The 25,501-nt window shown below is 31.7% G+C and overlaps 1 protein-coding gene across 4 annotated transcripts; it reads right to left on the bottom strand.

Annotated features, from left to right (window-relative positions):
- Positions 1-8,512: 8,512 nt before the first annotated feature.
- Positions 8,513-18,113, bottom strand: LOC118042452 (protein DETOXIFICATION 24-like). 4 transcript variants are annotated; one of them, XM_035050127.2, is made up of 9 exons: positions 17,835-18,112; positions 15,744-15,993; positions 10,722-11,263; positions 10,459-10,545; positions 10,307-10,363; positions 9,951-10,189; positions 9,410-9,528; positions 9,121-9,207; positions 8,513-9,047 (listed from the first exon to the last, which is right to left on the bottom strand). In XM_035050127.2, the coding sequence occupies exons 2-9, from the start codon at positions 15,987-15,989 to the stop codon at positions 8,967-8,969; spliced, it is 1,458 nt and encodes a 485-aa protein (XP_034906018.1). In that variant the 5' UTR covers positions 15,990-15,993; positions 17,835-18,112; the 3' UTR covers positions 8,513-8,966. The 4 variants fall into 4 exon arrangements, with proteins under 4 accessions (XP_034906018.1, XP_034906019.1, XP_073260134.1 ...); XM_035050128.2 differs by lacking the exon at positions 10,459-10,545 and having other exon boundaries at positions 17,835-18,113; XM_073404033.1 differs by lacking the exons at positions 10,307-10,363; positions 10,459-10,545 and having other exon boundaries at positions 17,835-18,111.
- Positions 18,114-25,501: the final 7,388 nt, after the last annotated feature.

Here is a 25,501-nt window from a genome sequence, read left to right on the forward strand (position 1 = left end):
TTTTTTTTCTAGTAGATAATCGGAAATAAACACAAAAAGAGAAGAAAGAAAATGGAAAAAAAAAAAAATACTATCTTACCAAATGGAGAGGGCAGATATTGCGGTTTTTGACATTTTTCATGTATCCAGTCAATAGGATTAGAACGGCAAAGTACTATAACTCGAAGATATTGATCCAATAATCCATAAAAAAAAAGGTTGTTGCTGTGAATTGTTCTGAATGAATCAATTTGGTAGAAAAAAATATGGAGAGTGTTTAAGTTTAATATCAACTATAATTTAGAGTTTGTAAGAGTTTTAATATTAACTAAAGTAAAAATCCTAGTTAATGTGAAAATCCTTGATAATGAATAAATATTTGTAATAAACTAGTTTATTAGAATTCTTATTTAATTAGAATTTTATATTCCTTATTAGATTAGGATTTAGTAGTTTAATTCCTTGATTATCTAGGACTTGAGGTCTATAAATAGACTTGTAACTAGAAGCATAATACAAAAAAATAGAGAGATATAAAGAAGAGATAAAAAGATGTATCTTTTGAGAAAAACTCTTACTAAACAACATCAATTCTTTCATTATTCTTCTTGTCCTTAGCTTTGTTCTTGTAAATTAGCTACCACACCCTATCTTCTTTTCCAACTAGTAGTATTAGAGCTTAGGTTTGATTATTTAACATGACCAATTCAAACTTTCAACTTTAATGTTCCAGGTTGACAAAGGACAACTATGAAACTTGGTTTATTCGAGTAAAAACTTGGCTAAGTTTTCAAGATGTATAGGAGACAGTTGAAAAAGGCTTTGAGGAGCCTATAGATGGAGCAACGTTGACTTTAGCTCAAAAAGAGGTTGCACAAAACGCATGAAAAAAGGATCAACTAGCACTAACAATTATCCATCAATGTTTGAATGGCACCACTTTTGAGATAGTGGCCAACACAACCACTGCTAAGCAAGCATGATAAGTTTTGCAAGTATCAAATCAAGGAGTTGATAATGTGAGAAAGATACGTTTATAAAAACTACATGGTGACTTTGAAAAGTTACATATGCTTGAATCAAATAATATTTTAGGATACTTTACAAGAGTTTAACTATATACAATCAAATAAAGTGATATAGGGGGGGATGGAAGAGACACGTGTGGTAGAGCAAATCCTATGCTTACTGCAAAAAAAGTTCCATTATGTGGTGGTTGCGATAGAGAAGTCGTAAAATATGAATTTTTTTTTCAATACAAGGTCTCCTGGGAAAATTAGAAGCCCATGAGAAAAAAGTCAATAAGATTCAAGAGGATGTGGGTGCACAAATACTTTTTTCAAAGCAATATGATTTTGGATATTCCTAAGAAGGAAGAGGAAGATTTGGAAGAGAAGGTCAAGACAACCTCAATAGATCAAACAGTCGATCAAATAAAGAGAATACAAATCTTGTGATAGACTGGTTCAACTGGTAGTAGCAACACAAGAACTAGATTTAACAGCAGGTTTGACAAATCAAAAGTTAAATGCTATAATTGTTAAAAGACATGTCATTATGCTAAGGATTGTTAGAGTCCAACCAAGATAGTTGAGGAGAATACAAATCTTATGATATAAGAAGAGAAGGAAGCCACTTTACTAGCAGTGTATAATGAGAGAACGCAAGATAAAAAGAACATATGGTACCAAACAATGGAGCCAGTAACCACATATGTGGAGACGAAGACAAGTTCATGAAGCTTATGAAACAATTAGAAGTAATGTTACCTTTGCAGATCTTTCAATGGTTGCCATCAAAGAAAAATATACAATTTTGATTAAATTGAAAGATGAAAGTCATCAATTTATTGGTGATGTCTATTATATACCAACAATGAAAAGCAATATTTTGAGCTTAGAACAATTATTGTAGAAAGGGTATGAGATTAAGATGAAAGATCGTACTTTGACATTACTTGACACTAAAGGAGATATGATTTGAAAGGTAGCCATGAAAAATAATAGAATATTCTAGCTAAATATAGAGATGGACGTGCCTAAATACTTAAATGCCTATGTGAAAGATGAAACTTGGCTTTAGCATATGAGACTTGGACATATAAATTTGATGGCATGTAAATTTTGATAGCTTGAAGATGATGGCACAAAAGAGATGTTGAAGGGTCTACCATCCATTATGCATCCATATCAATTATGTGAATGATGTTTAATAGGCAAACAATTTCACAAGAGTTTTTCAAAGGAGTCTACATTAAGAGCAAATCAACCCCTACAAGAAATACATATCGATGTTTATGGTCCTATGAAACCATGTTTGTTTGGTAAAAAAAATAATATATTTTCTACTTTGTATTGATGATTATAGTATAAAGACTTGGGTATACTTCTTAAAAGAAAAGTCTAATGTGTTTATTGTTTTAAGAAGTTTAAGACATTAGTTGAAAAAGAAAGTGACTATTCTATAAAATCATTTAAGATGAATAGTGAGGATGAATTTTGTTCTAATGATTTTAATGAGTTTTGTATAAAGAGACTCCTAATGATGCTTAGATCCCCAGAATAAAATGACGTGGTGGAGAGAAAGAATATAAACATCTTCAATATGGCGAGAAACATGCTCAAAACTAAGAAGATACCTAAAGAGTTTTGGGCTAAAGTTATAGATTGTGCTATTTACTTGTCAAATAGATGTCTTACTAAAAGCTTGAATGACATGACTCATCTTCTTGTCCAATAAGGAGTTTGTTCTCAAGGAGAAAACTAAAAAAATTAGGACTTCTCAAAGCACGAAGCTTAGGGCTACTGAGAGCTATAATAAAGGGGTATCAAATCAGAGAAAAAAAAAGAGAGAAGCCATTCCATATTTCAGAACACCAGCCATAAAAGATATAGAAAAAGTCTCCAATGACTACAAACCAACTTGATATAGTCATGACACTAGCAACCCCCTAGTTTAGTTTGCTCACAAAGATTCATGATAAGAGCACACATTTTTATGATTTGAGTTTGTAAGTACTTTTGAATGGTCAAGTTGAATACTATAGTGTAGAGGAAAGGAATGAACCACTAGGAGATATATTGAGCTCTTCTAGCTATTTCTTATTTTTTTTATCGAGTAGTTTGAATATATTTAGGCTAGAAAGATGGAGACACGGAGGATTACTATTGCAGTAAACCTTTAGGTTTGTGTCGAATTAAAATTTACAAAAACTTCTTTTCATTCAAATAAAAGAATAGTGAACCTCTAGATTTAATTCACTTATACATTGATGATTTAAAGTTTGTGCAAATTGGAGATGAGAAACAATAATACATTACTTTCATAGATGATTCCATGAGATATTGTTATACTTATTCTCTTAGAAGCAAAGATGAGACTCTTAAAATGTTGAAAAATTACAATAATAAAGTTGAAAATCATCTTGATAAGAAAATAAAAGTAATAAGAAGTGATAGATGTGGAGAATACAAAGAACTATTTGGTGAATTCTTTTCCTAAAATGTTATTATCCATCAAATAACCGCTTATTGTTCATCTTAATAAAATGACATTATGGAATGTAAGAACTGAACATTAAAAAATAATAATAAGGAATGCCATATTGATAAGTTCAGGAACCACTTATTTACTTATGAAGGGAAATTCTAACTACCAATTATATATTTAATAAAATACCTTATAAGAAGCTTGAGAGAACATCATATGAATTATAAAAAGATAAAAGATTTTCTTACAAATATCTCAAAGACCAAGTGTGTTTAGCAAAGGTGACAATACCTAATCCCAAAAAGATTAAGATAAGATCCAGAACTATAAATTACGTAGTAAGAGTGAACTTTTTTTGAGAGATTTTTTTTTTAAAAAAACAAGACGTGTACCTCATATATATATATAAAGAGAAATAAATGTGTGTGTGTGTGTGTGTGTGTATAATATTTATGTATTTTTCACTACCAGAAATTCGCTTAATACAAACGACATCCCCGACGGAATATTTCTGTCAGTATTTTACAATCAAAATTACTGACGGATAATTTCCATTCATAATTCGGTCGGTAATTACCGACGAAATACAACCGTCGGTAATTACCGACCGAATTACGAACGAAAAGTTCAAAATTAATGAAAAAAGGGCGGGTAGCTGACGTGGAGGTTTTGACAGGTGATTTTTTTGATAGAATCATCGACGGATTCAAAACGGGTGACCCGTACGTGTGATGGGACCAGTTCACCATTCAAAATACCGAAGAAATCACCAACAGAATTGAAATGGCAGATCCGTACGAGTGACGTGACCGGTGCACCATCAAAAATACCGATGAAATCACCGAAGGATTTGAAAAGCAGGTTCGTACGGTGACGTGTTAATTTCCCATCAGAATGACCGACGGAGTCTCCGATGTATTCACCGACGGTTTTATTCCGTCGGTGATGTCATCGGAAAAAGTAAATATATGGCCACACTGCCGACACTCTCCTCCCCTATATCTCATTCTTCTTCCTAATCCTAACTCTTCCCATCTGCAAATAACCAGCCCCCCCTCGCCCCCAAATAAAAATCTTGCTCATCTCAGCACAACAAGTTGTATTTCTTGAAGTTTTGTGGTCACAGCATCCGTTTTCTGATTTACCGACGGATTTTATCAATTTTTGTAACTAATTCTATCTATTTAAATTTTAATATTTAAATGTCAATTTTATTGTTTTTTTAGTATATGTATTTTTGTTAGTAGATGTACATGTTTTATTGTTATTTCTCAAACAAACTTGTAGTATATGAATGTGTAATTTTATACCTGTTATGGTTTGTTTTAGATTTTGTAAGATTGTATTTGTTTGTAAATTGTTAAAACTTTGTGGAATTACCGAATTACATGTTCTATTTTGAAATAATTAATAGCTTGCTTAATGAGTTATTTTAAAGTTTTATCGATGGTATTGCAGAGTGGTAATTTCTGCTAATTTATATATATTAATGATAATGAATATTTAATATTTATGAGAAGTTGTGATTGGTTTGTTGGGTAATCTCGAGGTAAAGTAATATTTTTGCAAGTTTATTTACCTAACTTAGTTAATTAATACATGATGTCATCATAATTTTATAGAGGTTCGATAGAAGTCATGGATGATCGTTCATGGATGTATCTAGATTCACCCCAAGGATTGCGGAGGATGGATTATTGTAATGGGGTTTAGGTTTTATTAATTTTGCAACATCTATTCCCAGAAATTTTACTGGAGGCGGTATTAGGTGTCCATGTAGGAAGTGTCAAAATAAAAAGTATCTGCATTCAGATATTGTAATGATGCATCTTCTACACAAAGGGTTTATGGAGGATTACCAGTGTTGGTATGCACATGGAGAGGTATTTGTTAGTAATAGGAGAATGAGAGAAACTGTGGTTGGGTCAACTTCTAGTGGAAGCAACATGCATAAAGCAGCAAATGAGAACACTAATCCTTACAGAAATATGATTATGGATGCAATGAGAATGAATCAAGGTAATGCCAGTCAATGTCCAATCGTAGAAGAAGAACCTAATGCAGAGGCAACTAGTTTTTTTTGATTTGTTGAAAGATTCTGACGAACCATTATGGGATGGCTGCACAAACCACAGTAAATTGTCGGCCGTGGCACATGTGTTGACCATCAAGTCAGATCACGGGTTGAGTGAGGCCGGGTATGATAAAATTATTGATTGGACAAGAAGCATTATACCTGAAGGGAACAGGCTGAAAGAGAACTTTTATGCTGTGAAGTCCATGGTGAAACCTTTCGGTTTAGGATATGAGAAAATTGACATGTGCCCTAACTTCTGCATGTTATACTACCTTGAAAATGATGAGATGACTGAGTGCATGACATGTGGACATTCTCATTACAAACCCAGAACTGGCAGGGGAAAGACTCTAGTGGCGTATAAAAAACTTAGATATTTTCCAATCACACCTAGACTGCAGAGGTTATTCATGTCACGAAGGACTGCTGAGCACATGACATGGCACCAAACACATGATGCGGTTGATGGTGTGATGGTGCATCCTTCTGACGGCGAAGCGTGGAAACACTTTAACAGTATGCATCCTGACTTTTCAGTTGAATCAAGGAATGTCCGTCTTGGGTTGTGTACAGACGAATTCAACCCATTTGGGTCATTTGCTGCTCCCTATTCTTGTTGGCCGGTCATACTCACAGTTTATAACTTGCCACCGGGAATATGTATGAGGCCGGAGTTCATGTTTTTATCTACTGTCATACCCGGTCCAAGCAGCCCGGGGTGGAATATAGATGTTTGTCTTTGACCGTTGATTGATGAGCTGGCGCAGTTGTGGTCCTCCGGAGCTTTGACTTATGATATATCAAGGAAACAAAATTTCCTTATGAGGGCGGCTTTGATGTGGACTATCAATGATTTTCCAGCTTATGGAATGCTTTCTGGTTGGAGCACACATGGGAAACTCGCATGCCCATACTGCATGGAAAACAACAAAGCATTCACGCTAGCAAACGGAGGTAAACCTTCTTTTTTTGACTGTCACCGTCGCTTCTTGCCACTTAATCACAGGTTTAGAAAGAACATAAAAAATTTCTTTGTTGGCAGAGTTGAAAAAGATGTTGCATCCCCTCGTCTTTCTGGTGAAGAATTGCATCATGTTGTATCAGAGTACGGTGACATTGTGTTTGGCCTTCAATCAGGTAAGTAAAAGTTTCCTGGTTTTGGTTTGACCCATAATTGGGTAAAGTGAAGTATCTTTTGGGAGCTTCCTTATTGGAAGACCAATCTTCTTCGCCATTGAATATGATGATTACTTTTTAATTTTATTTTCAGGAGACCTATAATAATCAGTTGAGGGAGACATACGAGGACGATCCTTCGACCCATCCAGAATTCGATCCGGATTTGTGGATGGAGGCTGGATCGTCAGGTGGACCCGATAAGAATCGGGTTTACAGGCTCTCCACTACGGTCGATAACTTGCGAACGACTCATACTGCTTCAACCGTTTGGAGCTTCCAATCAGTATCGAGCTCCCAATCTAAGGAGTTCGTGGCCTTGCAGCAAAAGTGCGACCACCTATCAGAGGCGTACACACAACTCAAAGAACAATACAGAGCAGAATCTAAACAACAAAGAGCGGCCTATGAAGAGCTTTGTCAAATAGTCATGAACATGGCACAAGGTGGAACATGTGCACCCAATCCTTTTTGGCCGCATAACAGCCAGCCTCCTCCTCCTCCTCCTCCTTTATATTAATTTTTAATAAATATTATTTACATTTAAAATTTCATTTAATGTTTTTTTGAAACATTTCATTTTGTAATGAATATTATTTATCTTTTATTTTTTGTTTTTGATGCTTAATATAAATTTTATTTGCATAATTGGTTTTTATTACCATTAATTTATATCATTTTATATTATGTATTCTAATTAATTATTAAAAAAAATAAAATTACAAAGGGATTTACCGACAGAATAAATCCGTCGGCATTAGACAGTAGCCGCGACCATCACCGAAAAATTTCCAGATGGATAAATTTGGTCGGTGTTTTCATAACTCACCAACAGATTTACCGACGGAATTATTCTGTCAGTATTATAACTTACCGACGAATTTACAGTGGTATGTTTTGTCGGTATTTCAATAATTCACCGACTAAGTCACCGACGGAAACTAACTGTCGGTGACTTGTGATATCACCGATGAAATAAAAATCCATCAGTATTTTTGAAGCGGGAAACTTTTTTTTTTTTAGCGCACAAATTCCGTCTGTAAAACCGTCGGTAAATGGTTTTTTTGTTTTTCCGACCGATTTAGCGACGGAATGGGAATCACCGACGAAAGGTAAGCCGACGAACGTATTCCGTAGGCAAATAATTTACCGACGTACTATCAATCACACACCGATGAAATATTTCCGTCGATATTATAACTTACCAACGAGTTTACAGACGGTACGTTCTGTCAGTATTTCAATAATTCACTGACTAAGTCCCCGATGGAAACTAACCGTCGGTGACTTGTGATATCACCGACAGAATAAAAATCCGTCGGTATTTTTGAAGCGGGAAACATTTTTTTTTTGGTGAGCAAATTCCGTCTGTAAAACCGTCGGTAAATGGTTTTTTTGTTTTTCCGACTGATTTAGCGACGGAATGGGGAATCACCGACGAAAGGTAAGGCGACGGATGTATTCCATCGGTAATGTAGTAGGTAAATAATTTACCGACGTACTATCAATCACACACCGACGGAATATTTCCGTCGGTAAAATTGTGAATTCTTGTGGTGTTTTTTTTAGATTTGATAACTTAGTATAATTTTTTTGAAAAAATTTTCCTTTTAAGATTTTTAATTAGTTTTAGGTTTTTAAATGTTTTATGAGTTTTCTAGGTTTTTTAATGTTTTTCAAAATATCTAAAAGTATATATTTTTTTAAAAAAATGTTTTTTAGGCTTTTCAAAATCTATTTTTCTTTTAAACGGTTTAAGGGCATTTTGATCTAAACATGACAAAAAAAGACATTGAAGAAAATAAGAATATATAAGAGCATGTAGATTTCTTAAGAAGGAACATGAGAGAATACAATATCCAATAAATAGATCAATTAACCCGATGAGCAAGAGTTATCTGGACCAAAAAACATAGAAAGGAGTTGCCATGGAAGCCAAGTAGAAGATGGATAAACTAGACAGAAGAAGAGAATTAGGAAAAACATATCAAATTGATCACAGGTGACTGAATCCAAGCCACCATGAGACCAATTAGTTTCACGGGGAGGAAAGAAAAACCACCTTGTTGAAGTGATCTCTTGAGTACAGAATGGAAACTAGAATCGAAAGACTGTGTGTAGGAACCCAAGAGCAGTTCCTATCAGTAGATTTGAACCATTTAATCAGGTGTAAAGAATCGGATGCAACTTTTCATCTCAAAAAAACAGGGTTTGAAAACGCAACAGCGAGCAGTGCCCATTACTTTCAAGCAAGATTGGAGTTTTCAACAGATTCCTTCGGTGGTTCCAAGAAAAATCGACCAAGACGTTCTTCTGCCTTGTGTACCTGGAAACAGAAGTTGTTTGCTTACAGTGAAAATAGCCTTATAACGTTATAAACTCATGCATTCTTTTCAAACCTGTTCAACCCAATCAATCCTCCATGTGAGGTAGGATAGCAAAAGTGTTAGAACTACAACTCCAGTCAACAATCCAATCCACAAACCCTGTGTAAGCAGAGAAGAAAATATTGGTGAATAATAAACGCAAGTTCTACAGAGTTGGATTTTAACTAATAGATCAAATCACTCGTCATGAAGTTATCAGGAAACGCCAACGAGGCGAAATCGTCAGAAAGTAGACCATCAAATTCAATGGCTATGTTAAGCAGAAGATATTATAAATCTTGGCAATATCCTTCTATCATACCTTGATCTGAAGATGAGCTACATATCCAAGCACAAGCCCTATAGGCACTCCTATCACATAATAGCTTCCCAAGTTGAGAAACGCAACACTACCTTGCACACCAGCTCCTATGGCTACGCCTGCAGAAGAATTTTAATGTTCAGTTTCTTAGAGAATAATATAAATCATATCTTGAGATCTCACCTAATAGCTTAAGTTATTGGGTTGAGTTGGTTCTTTGACATGGTATCAGAACTTTAATGACCAAGTAGTCACGAGTTTGAATCTCACTATCCTAATTATTTGATAAAAATTAAGCATTGAAGTAATTTGGGCCTATGCAAATTTCAAGTCCAAAAAGCTTTCACTTGAAGGCATGTATTAGAGAATAATATAAATCATATCTTAGAACTTCACCTAACAGTTTAAGCTATTGGGTTAAAATGGTTTTTTGATACAATTTACATTATACAAATGCTTGCACTTAGACCCACAAAAAACAAAAAAAACATTTATTGTGATATATAGTATTTGTCTATAGAATTTAGAATGAAATACTTGCCTGAAAGTACTGGATAAATACTATTTAACAACACTGAGAACGCAAGTAGAACATGAAGCCTTGACACAGATTCTGCAATTTCCTCATTACTTGTGAACAAGTGTGCAATCTCATCACTGAAGACCAAGCACAAAATCCAGAAGATAATTCCTATAATTACTGAAGTAACGAGGGCAACTTTGATGGAAAATCTTGCAGCTTTAGCATTGCCCTTTCCCAATTCATTTGATACACGCACGCTATACAAAATGCAGCACACATGGAATTTGACTAAATATATCGATCAGTTGCTCCGAAAATGGAGACAATAGAGAGAAAAAGAGAATGAGTGGTATTCTTAATGGTTAAAACAATACCTTGAAGCCCCTAAAAACCCAAGGCAAATCATGAAATCACATCCATAGATGTTGATGCTGAAGAAGAAATTAGCACTAGTCATCTTCTTTTTAATACTTAAAACTGATACGGGCCAAGCAACTGTATTGAGATTTGCACAATCAACTCTTACCAAATGGAGAAAGCAGATATAGCAACAGTTGCATTCTTCATATATCCAGCTAACAAGACAAGAATAGAGGTGTACCAAAACTCTAAGCTGTTCGGTTAAAGCATACACAATTAGGGTTCCATATGTTCTGTGCTTAACATCATTAAGGATTCAAGTGTATATTTAACAATTTTTTTCCTTAAAAACAATCAGCCCTGTTAAATTCCCATATGTTAAATGGAACAGAAATAATAAAATTGTTAGAGTTCAAACTTGTAAATTACCAAATCATAACTCCGGAGGATAATGAGAGCTTTAATAGAGGTAACATATCAGCAAATGCAGCTTTAGTAAAGCCTTTCCATGTGTTAGGACACCAACCTCCAAAGATGTACACAAACTCTCCAATAACGAGCAACCAAGCTGAAATGATGAATGCACTCATGGCACCAGCAACTCCTAAACCAAGTTTGATCACAAATAACCAGGACAAAAGCACATGAAGCAGAAAGGAGGAAGCGGTAAACAACCCGACAATCTTGTTTTTTTGTTGTGCTTGCAAGTACATTTGGATGGTCAAGCTCAAGACATAATAGTAGAGGATGGGAATGAACCATAGCGACATTTTCCCAGCTTCTATTGCTATATCCTCATCTTGTCCAAGTAGTTTTAATATCGGTGCTGTGAAAATGAAGAGGGGAAGCAAGATGGTTGCAGTTACACCGTCAATGATCCATGATCGCTGCAAGTAAATACCCATCATGTGGTATTGTCCAGCTCCATACGCTTGGCCGCATAAGGTCTCGGTCGCGCTTGACATGCCAATCTTCCGTGAGAGAAGATTTGGAATAATTGTAAGTCAATTATTGAAATAATTGTCTTCACCATATATAGATTTGGAACAACAGATAGGTGGCAAGACATGTAAAATAGGTAAGAGACATTGGTTTGTTCCTAACTTCAATACCTACAATGGACCAATAACTCTTTCTATGTGAGTTAAACCATTAAGTGAAAGTCAATGCTAATCCAGGAATAGTTTTAAATTTTTTATGCTAATCTCATTACTAGAAAATTAACAAATACAAAAAAAAATACCGACAAAAATAATTTTATCAATAAATTATAGTGAAAGTTAATGATAAAATATTTTCTTGTTATGTCTTGCGGTATACATCGAAAAATTGTAGTAGGAAAAAAATAAATGAAAAAGAAAAAAGAAAAAAGAAAAATAACATGTCATTGTTTTATACAATATTATCGATGAAATAAACCCGTTGTTGATATCAATGGGTAATATTTAAGTTATGACCTGACGAGTGACCATCTCTCTCCCCCATTTCTTTTTCTTCCTACATTTTTCTCTATAAATAATAGCAGCCCCCTCATTTTATCACAAATTAAACTCCCATCATCACAAATTTGGCCTCTCCAACACTCAATCTGTCATCTTTTCTATTCCAGTTCAATTTTTCTTAAGGATTCCCCGCATCAAGTAAGCAAAACTACCCATTTTTTTAACTCATTTTCAAAATGTTGATTTGTATGGTGTTTTGATGTAGTATATATAGTTTGCTTGTGTGTTTACTTGTTTTATAACTTTTTCCCATAAAAATTTGTTACATGAATGTATTATTTGTACATGTTAGAGTTTCTTTGAATTTTTTAAAAATTATATTTGTTTTGTATTTGATGAAATTGATTTTGATTTTGTGACTTTGGTGTTTTGTAATGAAATAAACAATGGCTTATATATTAGTACGTTTCATATTTTGTCAATTTTATTGTTGAGTTAAAAATTTCGGTAAATGTGGAGGAATTTGAATTTTTATAGAAAATTAATAAGATTGAAGGGTATTATTAAAATAGATTGAATAAGTTTGAGTTAAACCAATGCTAGCTAATTTATTTAGTTCACATAATTAACTAATACATGTTATCATCAATATTCTATATAGGTTTGATATAAGTAATGGATGCTTGTTCTTAAATGTATCATGTTTCACTCGAAGGGTTGCATTAGATGGAGTATTGTAATGAGGTTAAGGGTTTTATTAATTACACACTATCTAATCCGATCAATATTAGTGGAGGTGATATTAGATATCCATATAAGATGGAGAATGATGATAATGTGTTTGATTTTCAATCTAGTAAGCAGAAATTTTCTGGTTTTGGTGTGACCTATAATTGGATAAAACAAAGCATTTTTTGAGAGCTTTCTTATTAAAAGACTAATATTCTTCGCCATAATCTTGATATCATGCATTTTAAAAAGAACATGTTTGAAAACATTTTTAATACGGTGATGGATGTAAAAGAGAAAATATAGGACAACATGAAAGCTATAATAAATATATCTTTGTTTTGTGACCGTAAGAATATAAAGTTTATTTATGATGGGTCACGAGTCATAAAACCCAAAGCTAACTTCATCTTAGATAAGAATGCACAATTACTTATCTACCAAGGGCTTAAAAGTATGTATTTTCTTGATGGACACGCTTCAAACATATCTAGATTGGTGAATTAAAAGGATTATAGATTGTATGGAATGAAGAATCATGATTGCCACATGTTTATGCAAACACTCATTCCACTTACTTATTTGTATTTATTGTTAAAATTGATTTGAAATACATTTACAAAGATCAATAACTTTTTTTTAATTAGAGATATAATCTCAACAAGTTGCATATCCAACACATCTAGAGCCTTGAAATGAATATTATCTAGAAAATATACAAACTTAAGATGCTATTTCATCTATCTTTCTTTGACGCAATAAAGAATCTACCAATAAATATACCGTTTGAGGCAAACATTGGAGGCGTTGTCTAGTATAGATGGATGTATCCATTCGAGAGGTTAGAGATCACACATGCATCCTAATTCAATTTTTATTATCTTTTTTAAAAATTTAAAACATTCATTTAATTCCATATAGATACTTATGTGTATATTAAGATTTCAATAGGCGAGACTTATATTATTAAAGATATATCAATATTTATCTTGTACTATTTTAAGCCTTATTTTAGAACAAAAATCAACTATGTTCCAAGACATGATGATAGGAGAAGTTCCTTTGAATAAGAATTTGTTAATATTTTTTCATCCTGGATAACCTATACTAAAAAATGTAGTGAGGGCCAGATACTTGACAAAAATCAAATTAAGACATACACATAATTATGTGCTATCTAACTGCGATAAACTAAGACTTTTGATTTAGATCAACCCTTATTTAACATGTCTTTATTTTTTAACAATTTTTCTTGAATACTCTCATAAATTAATAGATTGAATACTTTATAGTAGGCAACATCGTCAATGTTTACTATCCTAAAATTCACATATGATTGAATCTCAAAATTGTCAATTACAAGATAAATAATTTACCACGTGGTTCAAAAAACATGTAAGCAATGCTTAATTATTCTTATCTCTCGTAATAATTAATTTCATCACACTTTTCTTTTTAACTGTTAATGGTTGTAATCATGTATCAAGTTTATTAATTAAGAGAAAATGCTAGTGTTACTTGAAATTTACTATATTCAAGTCTTGAAAGAAAGGTGAAGTGATATAACAATTATTTTATCAATGAACATGTCTTTTATACTAAAGAGTATGATCATGGTAGAAAGACATATAACAATGAAATTTACGTTAATGAATCGACTTCTAATGAGTTTGAAGTTGATTATTATGGAAAGTTAGAAGAAGTAATTGAATTGTAGCAAGTAAAATAAAGTCTTTTTATTTAAATTTTATTGGTATGCTTTGTAGAGGGATCTAGTGCATTAGGGTGAATTTGAAACCTCAAGCAGATTAAGGCAGACATCAATAAGCATCCTATTATATATATTATAGTTTGGTTTTATAGTATTTTACTTTGAATCCTCGGAGAAAATAGTAGATGATAGTGTCAATGAGGTAAATGGAGAAGATATTAGACCACAAATTATTTGAGTGATCACACAATATTGTAGGGAAAATTTGATTCTTTTTTAAAATATTAAGAGATTTAATAAATTCTTATATAAGATTTAAACAAAAAAAAATCAAAGAAAAAAACAAAACTCTTTAATTTTAATTACTAGGTCAACCCCGATTTAAGATACAACTTGACAGAACTCTTGTATCACTTGTATCATGTTGTGGAGAACCAAAACAAGAAGATTCAAGGTTCCATTACAATGCATATCAGCGGATCTACTTTGTTCATTCTCTATGCGAAATGAATGGTGAGATTCTTTTTTATTACTTCTATTTTTTTATAAAAAATTATTGTTTTATATAAAAATATTTAATTAACAACAATTTTCTTTAGCCGACTACAATTCTTGGATGCGAACCAAAATCGATGAAGTTTTTTATAGAAACTCACAAGTAAAATGATGACTGTCGGAAATAGAGTGGGTGAGCAAAAAAACCGAGAAAAAAATAACTGAAAAAACTGAATCGAGAAAAAAAACCGATTAAAATTTTGAAAAAACCGACCGGTTTGGTATCGGTTTTAGGCTTATAAAACCGAACCGAACCAAAAAAATAACAAAAAAAAACCGAGCCAAACCGAAAAAACCGAGCCAAAACCGAAAAAACCGAGCCAAAACTGAAAAAACAACTCAAACCGGAAAAAACCAAGCCAAATTGGAAAAAACCAAACCAAACCAGTTTTTTCCCTAAAAAAACGAACCGAACCGAAACCAACCGGTTTGAACCGGTTTCGGTTTTTTTTTTTAATTTTTTTTTTGATTTGGTTACTTTTTCTGATAAAAACCGAACCGAACCGAATTTGCTCAAGCCTATAAATAGGTGCAACAATTCATGAATAACCGAACTTAGAACTTCATGGTAAGTTGGATTTCAACAATCTTTTTTTCTCAAGTTGTTATGTTTTTTGAATTAGCTAACTTTGTTTTAATATTATACAATATGAAAGATCATTAATTTTTAATATTAACAATATAGCAACTATATTTTAATTTTTCACCGTGTTTATCACATATCAATGGTGAAAGAATCTCAAAACAATTAGCCACCTCGCTTCTATGGCTATATCCGCATTAACATGTGTGTAAGAAAGTGCATAAACAACATAAGACTATTTAATTTGAGATTTTTTTAATTTTTTTTTGATCATTTTAATATATCGATGTCAAAAATAAATTTTAAAAAATAAAAAAATATTATTTTAATACTTTTTCAAGAAAAAAACTTTTAAATACAACAACTATTATATTTTTAAATACCGTCTTAATCTTAGATAAAGCTATAAGAATGTTGAGAAGCGGACGTACCAATATGCCATTTACAAAGCGTATCAAAATGCTCTGTTGGAGGCCAAATGCTGCAAGATCCAATTCGCTAACGTGCCCCATGAATAATTGTGTCACAACTATCATTCCAAATGAAGTCAATCGTGCCACGGTTCCAGGAAAGGCAATCCCCCATAACTTCCCGGACTCCTTCCAAACCCTCCTCTTCAGGTCATCACTGTTAAGTTCTTCCGGCGAAACAAGCCTCTCTTCCATTGAATTATCCATGATTCTGTATGAAAGAATGCTAAAATTAATGATTTTTCAAGCTTTTTGGTGAATATAAACTTCAGACTGGACACATCTTCACGTGAATCTTCATATCAAGTCAGTTGCCCCCAAAATTGACGCCATACTGATGGCTCGAAACCAGTCTAGTCTGTCATAATTAAGTTGTAGGATATTATTAGTTTTGAAATAAAATTATAGGTCTAAAATGAAATCTAATTATTATTTAAGGGGTTTCCATCATTTAATAATTTTAAATATTAAAATATTTTAATGAAAATTTTTACTTATTAATGGATGGAGTAAAATATAAGAAAGAATTGGCTATTTTTATATGTATTATAATATATCTGAAAAAAAAATTATATAATTATTTATATAATACTGAGGATGTTTGAAATTTAAAGAAACAAATAAGCTAAAAAATAATTAACATTGTTAAATAAATATTTAATTTTAATAGTATGGATGTATTTACAACAAAGAGAAATTAAAAAAATATATAATATTTAACTTATATAAAATTTTAATTGAAGGGGTAAAATATATAAACAATAGGCTTCCAGTCTCAATCCTAAGCACAAATATGTCTCGTGCACAAGGCCCTACTTCCATAAAAATAAAAGCATAAACGACGAGTCATCCGACATGATAAATGACACGGCATCCAGTGGCATTCCAATCATTAGAATTTCATGATTTGCTAATTTGTTTTTACCTCAAACACTCCCCAATAACTAAATACCTTAATAAACTCCAAAATAAATATGCTAAGGAAAAAAGTCTTTCAAGTTACAGAGATATAGCAATTTAAAGGGATTTTAGATCTTCACACATCTCAGAAATTATATGAACAAAATATATCCGACATCTGATATCTAAGCATTTTTTGCGATAGTTGCAATCTGATGCAAGAAATCAGAACAAGGAGATTCAAGGTTTCACTACTATCCATGCCTGTGAATCTATTCTATTTATTTCATATGCGAAACATATTTTTTATTACATCTATTTTTAAAAAAAAAACATTTGTTTTATATAAAAATGTTTGACTAACAATAGTTGCAATCCGAGAAAGCTGATCCCCTCATATATATCTCCATGTCCAATAAAACTACATGGGAGAAACCAAAGTGAGGTAGGGCTGAGAGAGAACAAAAGGAAAGCGGAGTAGAGACTGGCAGTTGCAAACTTAGGTTTCCTTTTCTTTTCAAGTTGGTAGTAGCAAGCAATTAATTAGCGGAGCACGTTTTAAATTAAAACTTTTAACGTAATATTCTCCACCACATAATAAGCTCAAAAACTACTAGTGGAGATAGTGCGGAATTATTGAATGAAAATGAGATGCTCCATATATGTGAACCATTCCATTTCTCTCTCCCTTTTATCATCTTGGTCTCTCTCTCTCTCTACTACTGTCTTGTTGCTCCTTGCCAATGATGAGATTGGCAAAATTGATTTCAGAAAAATTGGTTTCCTACTGGAGTCAGTCATTTGCTGGCTCTATTAATAATATCAGTCTTGTTCCAAGGGTTTGAATCTTATAATAATATAATATTTAAGAGGGGACAATATCCTATAATGTGTCTTCAAATTCGGAGACCTTAATGATCTGAATGTCGCAGAATGAAGCAGAACTAACAACATTGTCACTACTCGTCTATATATGTGCACTATAAAAGGACCACATTTGTATTAATGGGATGAAATATATAGTTAAGGAAAAGCTAGCAGAACAAGAATATGAAATGTTAGATAAATAAAAACAGGAAAGGGAGAGGATAATGGTAGCGTAGGAACAGCGAAATTAAGCATTTACTCTTTGTAATTAATTTGCTTGCATACCTTTTAAGTATTCTTTAAGGCTGAATTAACCGACTGAAGTTTGCTTCGAAGTTAGAGTAATGTCCACAGAGAGAGAGAGAGAGAGAGAGAGAGAGAGAGAGAGAGAGAGACGTCGGGACACTTGGGTAGGAGTGCAGTGTGTCTGTTTTCTCCCTGTTCTTTCTACGGGTATTCATTTATAAGAAAATCATTTATGAGTTTAAAAACAGAAGGGAGAAACGAAGAATGGTTGGTGGCCTGTTTATTGATGGAAGAATGTGCTCGAACAACCCCATCTACGACACCTTTCAGAGTATCTTACTGTTGTTAAAGTATAGTTTGTATATTAGATAGTTAAAGAAAATTCTATTCTAGATTGAAAAATAAAAGATTTTGTTATACCTTGTAATGTGAGGAACAGTACTAAATCAATAGATTTTGATGTTAGAAGGAAGATTTGGAAGAAAAACCAAAATTGATTTAAAGGAAACAGATGCGCTGCTGCCATGCTAATTTGATCAATTGTCAGCTTGCTTGGGTGAACTCTGGTTCTTGTTTTTTGTTTTGGCTGCTGTTCATCTTCTGAGATGATGTGATGGATACTTGTGTGGTTGATTTGTTGAGAGTCAATAAATGAAAGATGAAAACCTATGGAAGAATAGTAGTTGTATGTGTCTGACTAGTAGATTAAACCTAGCTAAGATAAAATAAAACATTCTTGAAAAAGAAATTTGATAATAAAATAAAATAAAGGGTTTTGAAGGAAATTATTTTGTATAAAAAAATAAAAAAATCTAAGAACATCTAGAATTGTGTGTTCCATATCGACAGAATAAATTCACCAATAAAAACTATTTATTAATGGTGCAGTGGTGGTGGAACAAGAACAAAATATTAGGAGGAGCCAAATTAAAAACCTTCAATTACTTTTATTAAAATCATAAATATTTATAAGGGAGAGGCTGGAAAAAACATTTCCTTGCAGGGGCCGGGGCCGGGGCCAGTGGCGGAGCCACATAGGTACAAAAGGGGGCAATTGCCCCCTTAATTATTTTTTAATATTAATATAAAAAAATGTTATTACAGCCATTTCCTTCCTTTCTTTTTCTTACCCTAATTATACAAATTTCTCTTTTGATTTCCCTGCCTCTCTCTTGTATATATATCCAGCTCGTTCCTTAACTCTCTCTAATATACAAATTTTTCTTCAAGTACAGTTAAGTAATTAACTTATTTTACCTTTTGATATTTTAGATAAATTTTCAACATCTTTTTTATTTGTTTTATTGTCTAATTATATTTTTTGTCAAGAAGAATGAGCATGTAAACCTGTCTATAATGATTAATATAAAATAGGATATGTTTTATAAACTATACTATATATATTTTGGATATAAAATCTAGTGAGATTTCTGACACCATGCTTTTGCCATGAAATCAACACACGAGTTGACTTCTCTAAACATATGAAGAAGTTGAACTTCTCATTCTCTTGAAAGAAGCTCCTTCATATCCACGATAACAACCCCAAGCTTGTAAAAAATAAAATTTCCATTATGAATTAGTCTTATCAAGGCATTTATGGAATCCAAAATAATATGATATAAGAGTTTATTAGACATAAGAGTTTATAGCTTATGATATATAACATCATAAAATAATATCCATACAAAACAAAACAAAAGATGAAATTAAACAATTAAAAAAAATACATCAAATTATTCTTATTTGTGAAATATTTAAAATAATTAAAATAATACTTGATATTTTTTTTGTTGTTTTATGTAATTTCTAAATAGCACAAGAAATAGGTCAAATATATTAATGATAACCCATAAATTAATAATTAACGCAAATTTTGAGTTTTGTGTGTGTATTATAAGAGTTTGCGTTGAAAAATAATAGATACACAAATTAATGATACATAATATATTAAAAAAAAAACTGAACAGTAGATTTTGATAATTAGATATATTCCATAGTGACTAGTTTCTATTGTAAATTAATTCATTTAACATTAAAATTTATATCAAAAAATAATATGTGTAATTAATTTTATTCTTTACCAAACAATTATAATATATATCCACTACCATAATTTTATATTTTATCGATGGAATATTTCATTAGTAGTTAAACAATGATTTTGTTAGTATGATCTTTATCGACAAGCTCATAAATAATTACTATTTGTCGGAAAACATTTCTTGGTGATTCCTGTTTTGTTGGTCATTTTATCGATAATTTAATCATCAATAGATTTACAAACAAAAAAAAACACGCCAAACAAAAAATTCACCTATTTTATTCCGATTGTATTTCCATCGGTCAATATGATATTTCATCGACAAAAAAAACTGTTTGTAATTCCATCAGTGATTTTTTTAATATTATAGACGAGTTAATTTTGTTGGTGATTAAACAATGACAATGAAATTTTTAGTAATGTTTTTCTAACTCTTGAGAATGTATTGACATACTTAATTTATCGGTAAGACCATCAGTAATTTTAGTAAAATATGTTTTTTCAAAATCTAATAAACTGAGTAGAAAATAGCTAAAATAAAAATAAAATATTTATTATAGATTTAAAATTTTATTAGTTTAAATACAATTTATATAGAAGAGAGGGGTTGGAGGAGGAGGAGGGTCTTTGTCAGGACAAGGGGGCGATAAGATGGAGCATATGTATCACCCATATGGAACTCCGGAGATTGAGTGCTTAAAACCGATTGCAAGTATCCAATGGTTGAAACACTTCGAGTCATCAACAAGTCCTCGATTGTAGTGTTTGAGATACTATTAAATCAATTTTTATTGGGTCCACCAGACGATTCTGCCTCCAATTATAGTTCCAGATCGAGTTCTAGATGGGTTAATGGATCATACCCGGTGTTATATGTTTCCTAAAAAAAATTAGCAAATTCAAAAAATAATAACTTAAGAAAAGAAATTGTTGAAATCCTACGTACCACTAAGTACTGGGTTTGGTTATCTACAAGCTGCTACACCTTTTTCTAACGGTCATCATTCTGAACATATGTTTCAATCAAAAGCTCCGTCAATCTTGATTCACGTTCAAGAATCATAGCCTGCAAGAGAAAAATGTTGTTAGTTAAACATATTCATATAAAATAACAGTTTTTTTTTTTAAATGGATGTAATAAAAAAAAGAATTTTATCATTCGCTTCGCATGAGAAACAAATGGAATGGGTTCGCCGTTATATGTGGTAATGAAATCGTGAATTTACCTATTCTATTTCTTTGCACCGGATTGTAATCGTCGCAAAAAAACCTTGAACATCATGTGGTGAATATATTATGCCCATAGAACTTCCGAGACGTATAAAGGTCTGTAATCCTTCCAAATCGCCATGTCTTTCCACCTTGAAAGCTCTTTTTAGCATATTTTTGGTGTTTTTTTGAATCTCGTACAAAAAATCATGCAACCTATAATAGAAATGAATTATTGGCTAATAAATGTAAAATAAAATTTTAACATTTGGATAAGAAAAATATTTATTTTGATTTTAATCTTACCTAATTGCAACGTAATTCTTCGAAATCCTCCTTGCAACAACATTGTCAGTCCTATCCCAGTAAAAGTTTTTCCTTGCAGTTCAAATTTGTAAAACAATTTGGTTAATTAATATTAATAAACTAACCAAATTAACATAATAAAAAATTATTGAAGTTAATATTAACCCTAAACTTTCCGAATCATGCATTAATCATGTGTTTCTATTCAAGATATTTGAAAACCCGACTTGATTAGAACAATGACACTTATATCGATGATTTCATCATCGATGTCATCGTTTAGGCAACCTTAATATTTGTAAATTTGAAATTGCATTTGTTAATTGAAATTAATTTTTATTAATTGTTCTTTATTTTTTAATAGTGCATGAGAGGAAAAGAAAATTACATTGAGTGATCAAACTTCCACTAGATAAGGTACTTTCGAGTAAGTGGATCCCGCTCTTAAAAGACCTCTCCTAGGCATGGTAGCATCACACTTAATGGACCCTTGTCGAGAGAGGCTATTTGTGCCTCATATGCCTATTCATAATTGATATCTAACAACTCATGGTCATTAGAAGAGCTGCTAGAAAAACTAGTAGCGATCTTGTTTGTATGACACGTTACTGACTTTCCTCTATACATCTACATAGATGAAAGAATTGAGATACCGTAAATCATTCATATTTAAAAAAAAAAATTCAATAGCACATTCCCTATACAAGAGACTATCCAATATTTGTTTACCTGCAAATATACATCAATTGAAATTTGATTGCCACAAACCAATTGATTTTATGCAATTTTTATAGCTTCTAACTTTCCAATATAACTTTATTTTATTTTGAGGTTTGAGACATTAACAGCTTGAAAAACGTCAAATTTCAATTTAAATCTAATTATTATTTCAATAATCTTATTACAAAAAAAAAATTAAATTCCATTTTGTTTTCAAATAATTCCACCTAATATATGTTACTAATATTTTATGTATACAAAAATCACAAACTAAACATCACAATCAATTCAAAAATTCAACAAAGAAACGAATTAAATAAAAGAAGAATAAAAAGACTGTATTAAGAGAACGTGAAAAGTATAAGAACAAAATATTAGGCTAATTGGTTAAAAGCTACACTAGATTTTTAATCAACGTGATCTTATTCCATAAACTTTGTTTAATCTAATTTGAATTTCTATTTGTTATCCCTTAATCTATCTTATGGTCCAATCAATTAAGTTTAACAATACATACACGATGGTTGTTAAAATCACAATTCAACTCATAAAATCGTATAATTTTACAAGTTAATATAGGATTTATGTGCTAAATCGTTTATAAAACTCGGAATCAGGTAAAATCAGGTTTTAAACAGTTAAAACCATTAAAATAGAATGAAATAACGTGAAATCGCGATTTTACACCCGATTGAACGAGTTTGCCCGCAAGAAATATAAATGCAATGCAGCTGCCAGGTGTCACCTGCCTATTGGCTTTACCAGATCACAATCAATTCACATTTCACCGAAACAATCAGTCTTCTCTCTTTTCTTCAGATTCGAAATCGAAAAAAATCCCTTTCTCTCAGCCAAAAAATCGAAATCCCTAAAATCGAAATCCTCAGCCACTCAGTCTCTTAATCTCTTTCTCTTAATCGAAACCCGTCTCTTATAGGCTCCCACTCCAGCTTCCAGTTGTCAAAATTATTTCCAGACAACTCTGTCCGGATCACTTTCTTCCCTGTCATGCCTAATAAAAAGGGCATGTCAGAGGCTGTGAGGTATCTGCCATAGCTGCTTTTGAGTCGAATAACATGGCTTTTTTCATCGACTAACTCCACGAACCATATGGCTGCTTTGCGTGATGAGCCGTGTCGTGTTTGATGAGCAGTTTCTAGGTCGTCGTCTGCGATCAAGTACTTTTCAAGGTGTCTCCGGAGCTTAACTGCCTTTGTTTTGGTAAAAAACTCCATCAACAATCGAAACTGCAGTCCTTAATTATGTAAGTCCTATCCTCTTAATTAGCCAAAGACAAGCACGTCCTGCTGCTTGTTACAGAAACCTTGATAACAGATTAATAGCTCAAGGATTAATAAACAAGTAATATTGAAGGAAGGTACAAGGAAGGGTGTTTGTCTCTGTGTTGGAGATGGCACAGCAGCTAGTTGGTCAGAGATGAAGGTGAAGAGAAATTACAACTGTTTTGGATGTTCAGTTTTTAACTCCAACCTCTACATGGAACCATTTATACCTCCTCTGTGCAGAATTCTTGTCATGGAGCAATCATATGAAGAAAAATAGAACAAAAAGGGGCCTCTGAATTTGAGTTGCCTCAATCCTATAAAGCGGAAGCCCTATAAACCATAGAAATTCTATATTGAGTGTTTACTAAAATGTTATAAAATGTTTGGATTGATTATTAGCTAATGAATTTTTATGTATGAATTTAAATTATTTATTAATTATTTAAATTATGTATGAATTTTTATTTGAACCATGTATTTTAAGATACTTGAACTATGTATGGATTTTTATTTAAAATATGTATTTTAAGGTGTTTGAACTATGTATGAATTTTTATTTGAAACATAATTTTTTTTTTAATGTATTTTAAAATTTCTTACAATTTTTTTACGATTTTACGATCTATTTTTTACGATCCGAGTTTGTGAACGGCTTTTCGTTTCATGTTAAAATCATGATTTTAACAACCTTGACATACGCCCTTTAATTATAGCATAATTTGTGGATTAAAACTCAAAAGAAAAAAAAATTAAAAACTTAATTAAATTTAATAGGATGGAAGGGTGACATTAGAAAAAAAAAATTATAATCAAATTAAAAAAAGTTAGAAGCTAATTTTTTGTTGATAAAAATTTCAAGATAATTTGACAATTAGTCAATAAATTTATAATCTAAACTAATCTAATTAACAAATTAGAGATTTATAATTCAATAACAAAACTTCACAATCAATTCAAAAAATAAAAAAAATTCCAACAGCAAAATTTTTAAAAAAGATAATGAAAAACAAAACAAAAAAAATGAAAATGAAAATGAAAATCTTACCTCTTAATTCATCTATGAGTGAGGCTTACACTATTACTTACAAAGAAAAAACAAACACAAGAACAAATTCACATAATGTTAAAAAAAATAGGGTAAAACTAAGAAGAGAAAAGAAGGACAAAACCTATGAGGCTTGAAGGAGAAGAGAATAGAAAAGGAGTTAAGGAGGAGAGAAAAAGAGAGAGGAGAAGAAAAAAAGTGCCAAATCCCGAGATCAAAACTCAAAATAAATAAATAAAAAAGAAATCAAATAAAAAGAATATGAAAGACATAAGGAGTATGACTCCAATTGTAAAAAAAAAAAAAAAAAGGGGCTAATGTGTAATTAGAAAGAATGGGGCTATGAATACCCAATTTTTTCCTCTTGTATGATCAACTGCACCTAATGAAAAAAAGGGGAGAGATTGCAGAGTTTTATTTACCAAAAGAGAGGAAAAAACACCAAATTTTTTAGGACTATGCAAACCTTAAAACCTTGAGTAGAGAGGACACCCATTAACAAAGAATTTAACAAAGACACAAGTGAAGAAATTGGAGAAAAAAAGGGGGAGAGGGCTGGTTGTATGCAAGAGAGAAAAGACTAAAAATATTCAACCAAATTGAGCTGAAATTATGAATTTCCTCAAGGTATGAACACTAGACCTAATTCTGAAAAACAATTTGATAATTGATTAGGAATTATGCACCAATTTTAGATTTTATAAATTAGGGTTTTTGAATGAAAATTGAAGGAAGATGTAGTGAAGGAAGATTGAAGTGTGGATTACAAGACAAATATGGTTGTATGCTTATAAGTATGTGTGTGTTTATATATATATATATATATATATATATATATATATATATATATATATATATATATATATAATATGTGAGTGTTTATATATATATTGGGTAACTCTCTCATTCCTGCTATACTTTTACTTTTAATATAATTATTTCAACATTGTGATATTGCAGGTCCTTTATATTCACACTAGGAGTAGAATCCTAGGTCCTTTAGTTTCTTTTGTATGAATTAGAAAGTAAATGAATGTTAATGCATGATATCTCTAAGTAACTATATGACTTGAAATATAGTACCTCCTTATATTAG

This window comes from Populus alba, chromosome 13 (assembly GCF_005239225.2).
Source record: "Populus alba chromosome 13, ASM523922v2, whole genome shotgun sequence".
Lineage (NCBI taxonomy): Eukaryota > Viridiplantae > Streptophyta > Magnoliopsida > Malpighiales > Salicaceae > Populus > Populus alba.

Coding starts and splice junctions, on each gene's coding strand:
- LOC118042452 (XM_035050127.2), bottom strand. CDS start 15,989: ATGGATAATTCAATGGAAGAGAGGCTTGTTTCGCCGGAAGAACTTAAC. Junction 10,364..10,458: donor ATATCTGCTTTCTCCATTTG/GTAAGAGTTGAT, acceptor TTTCTTCTTCAG/CATCAACATCTATGGATGTG. Junction 10,190..10,306: donor GGGTTTTTAGGGGCTTCAAG/GTATTGTTTTAA, acceptor CATTTTGTATAG/CGTGCGTGTATCAAATGAAT.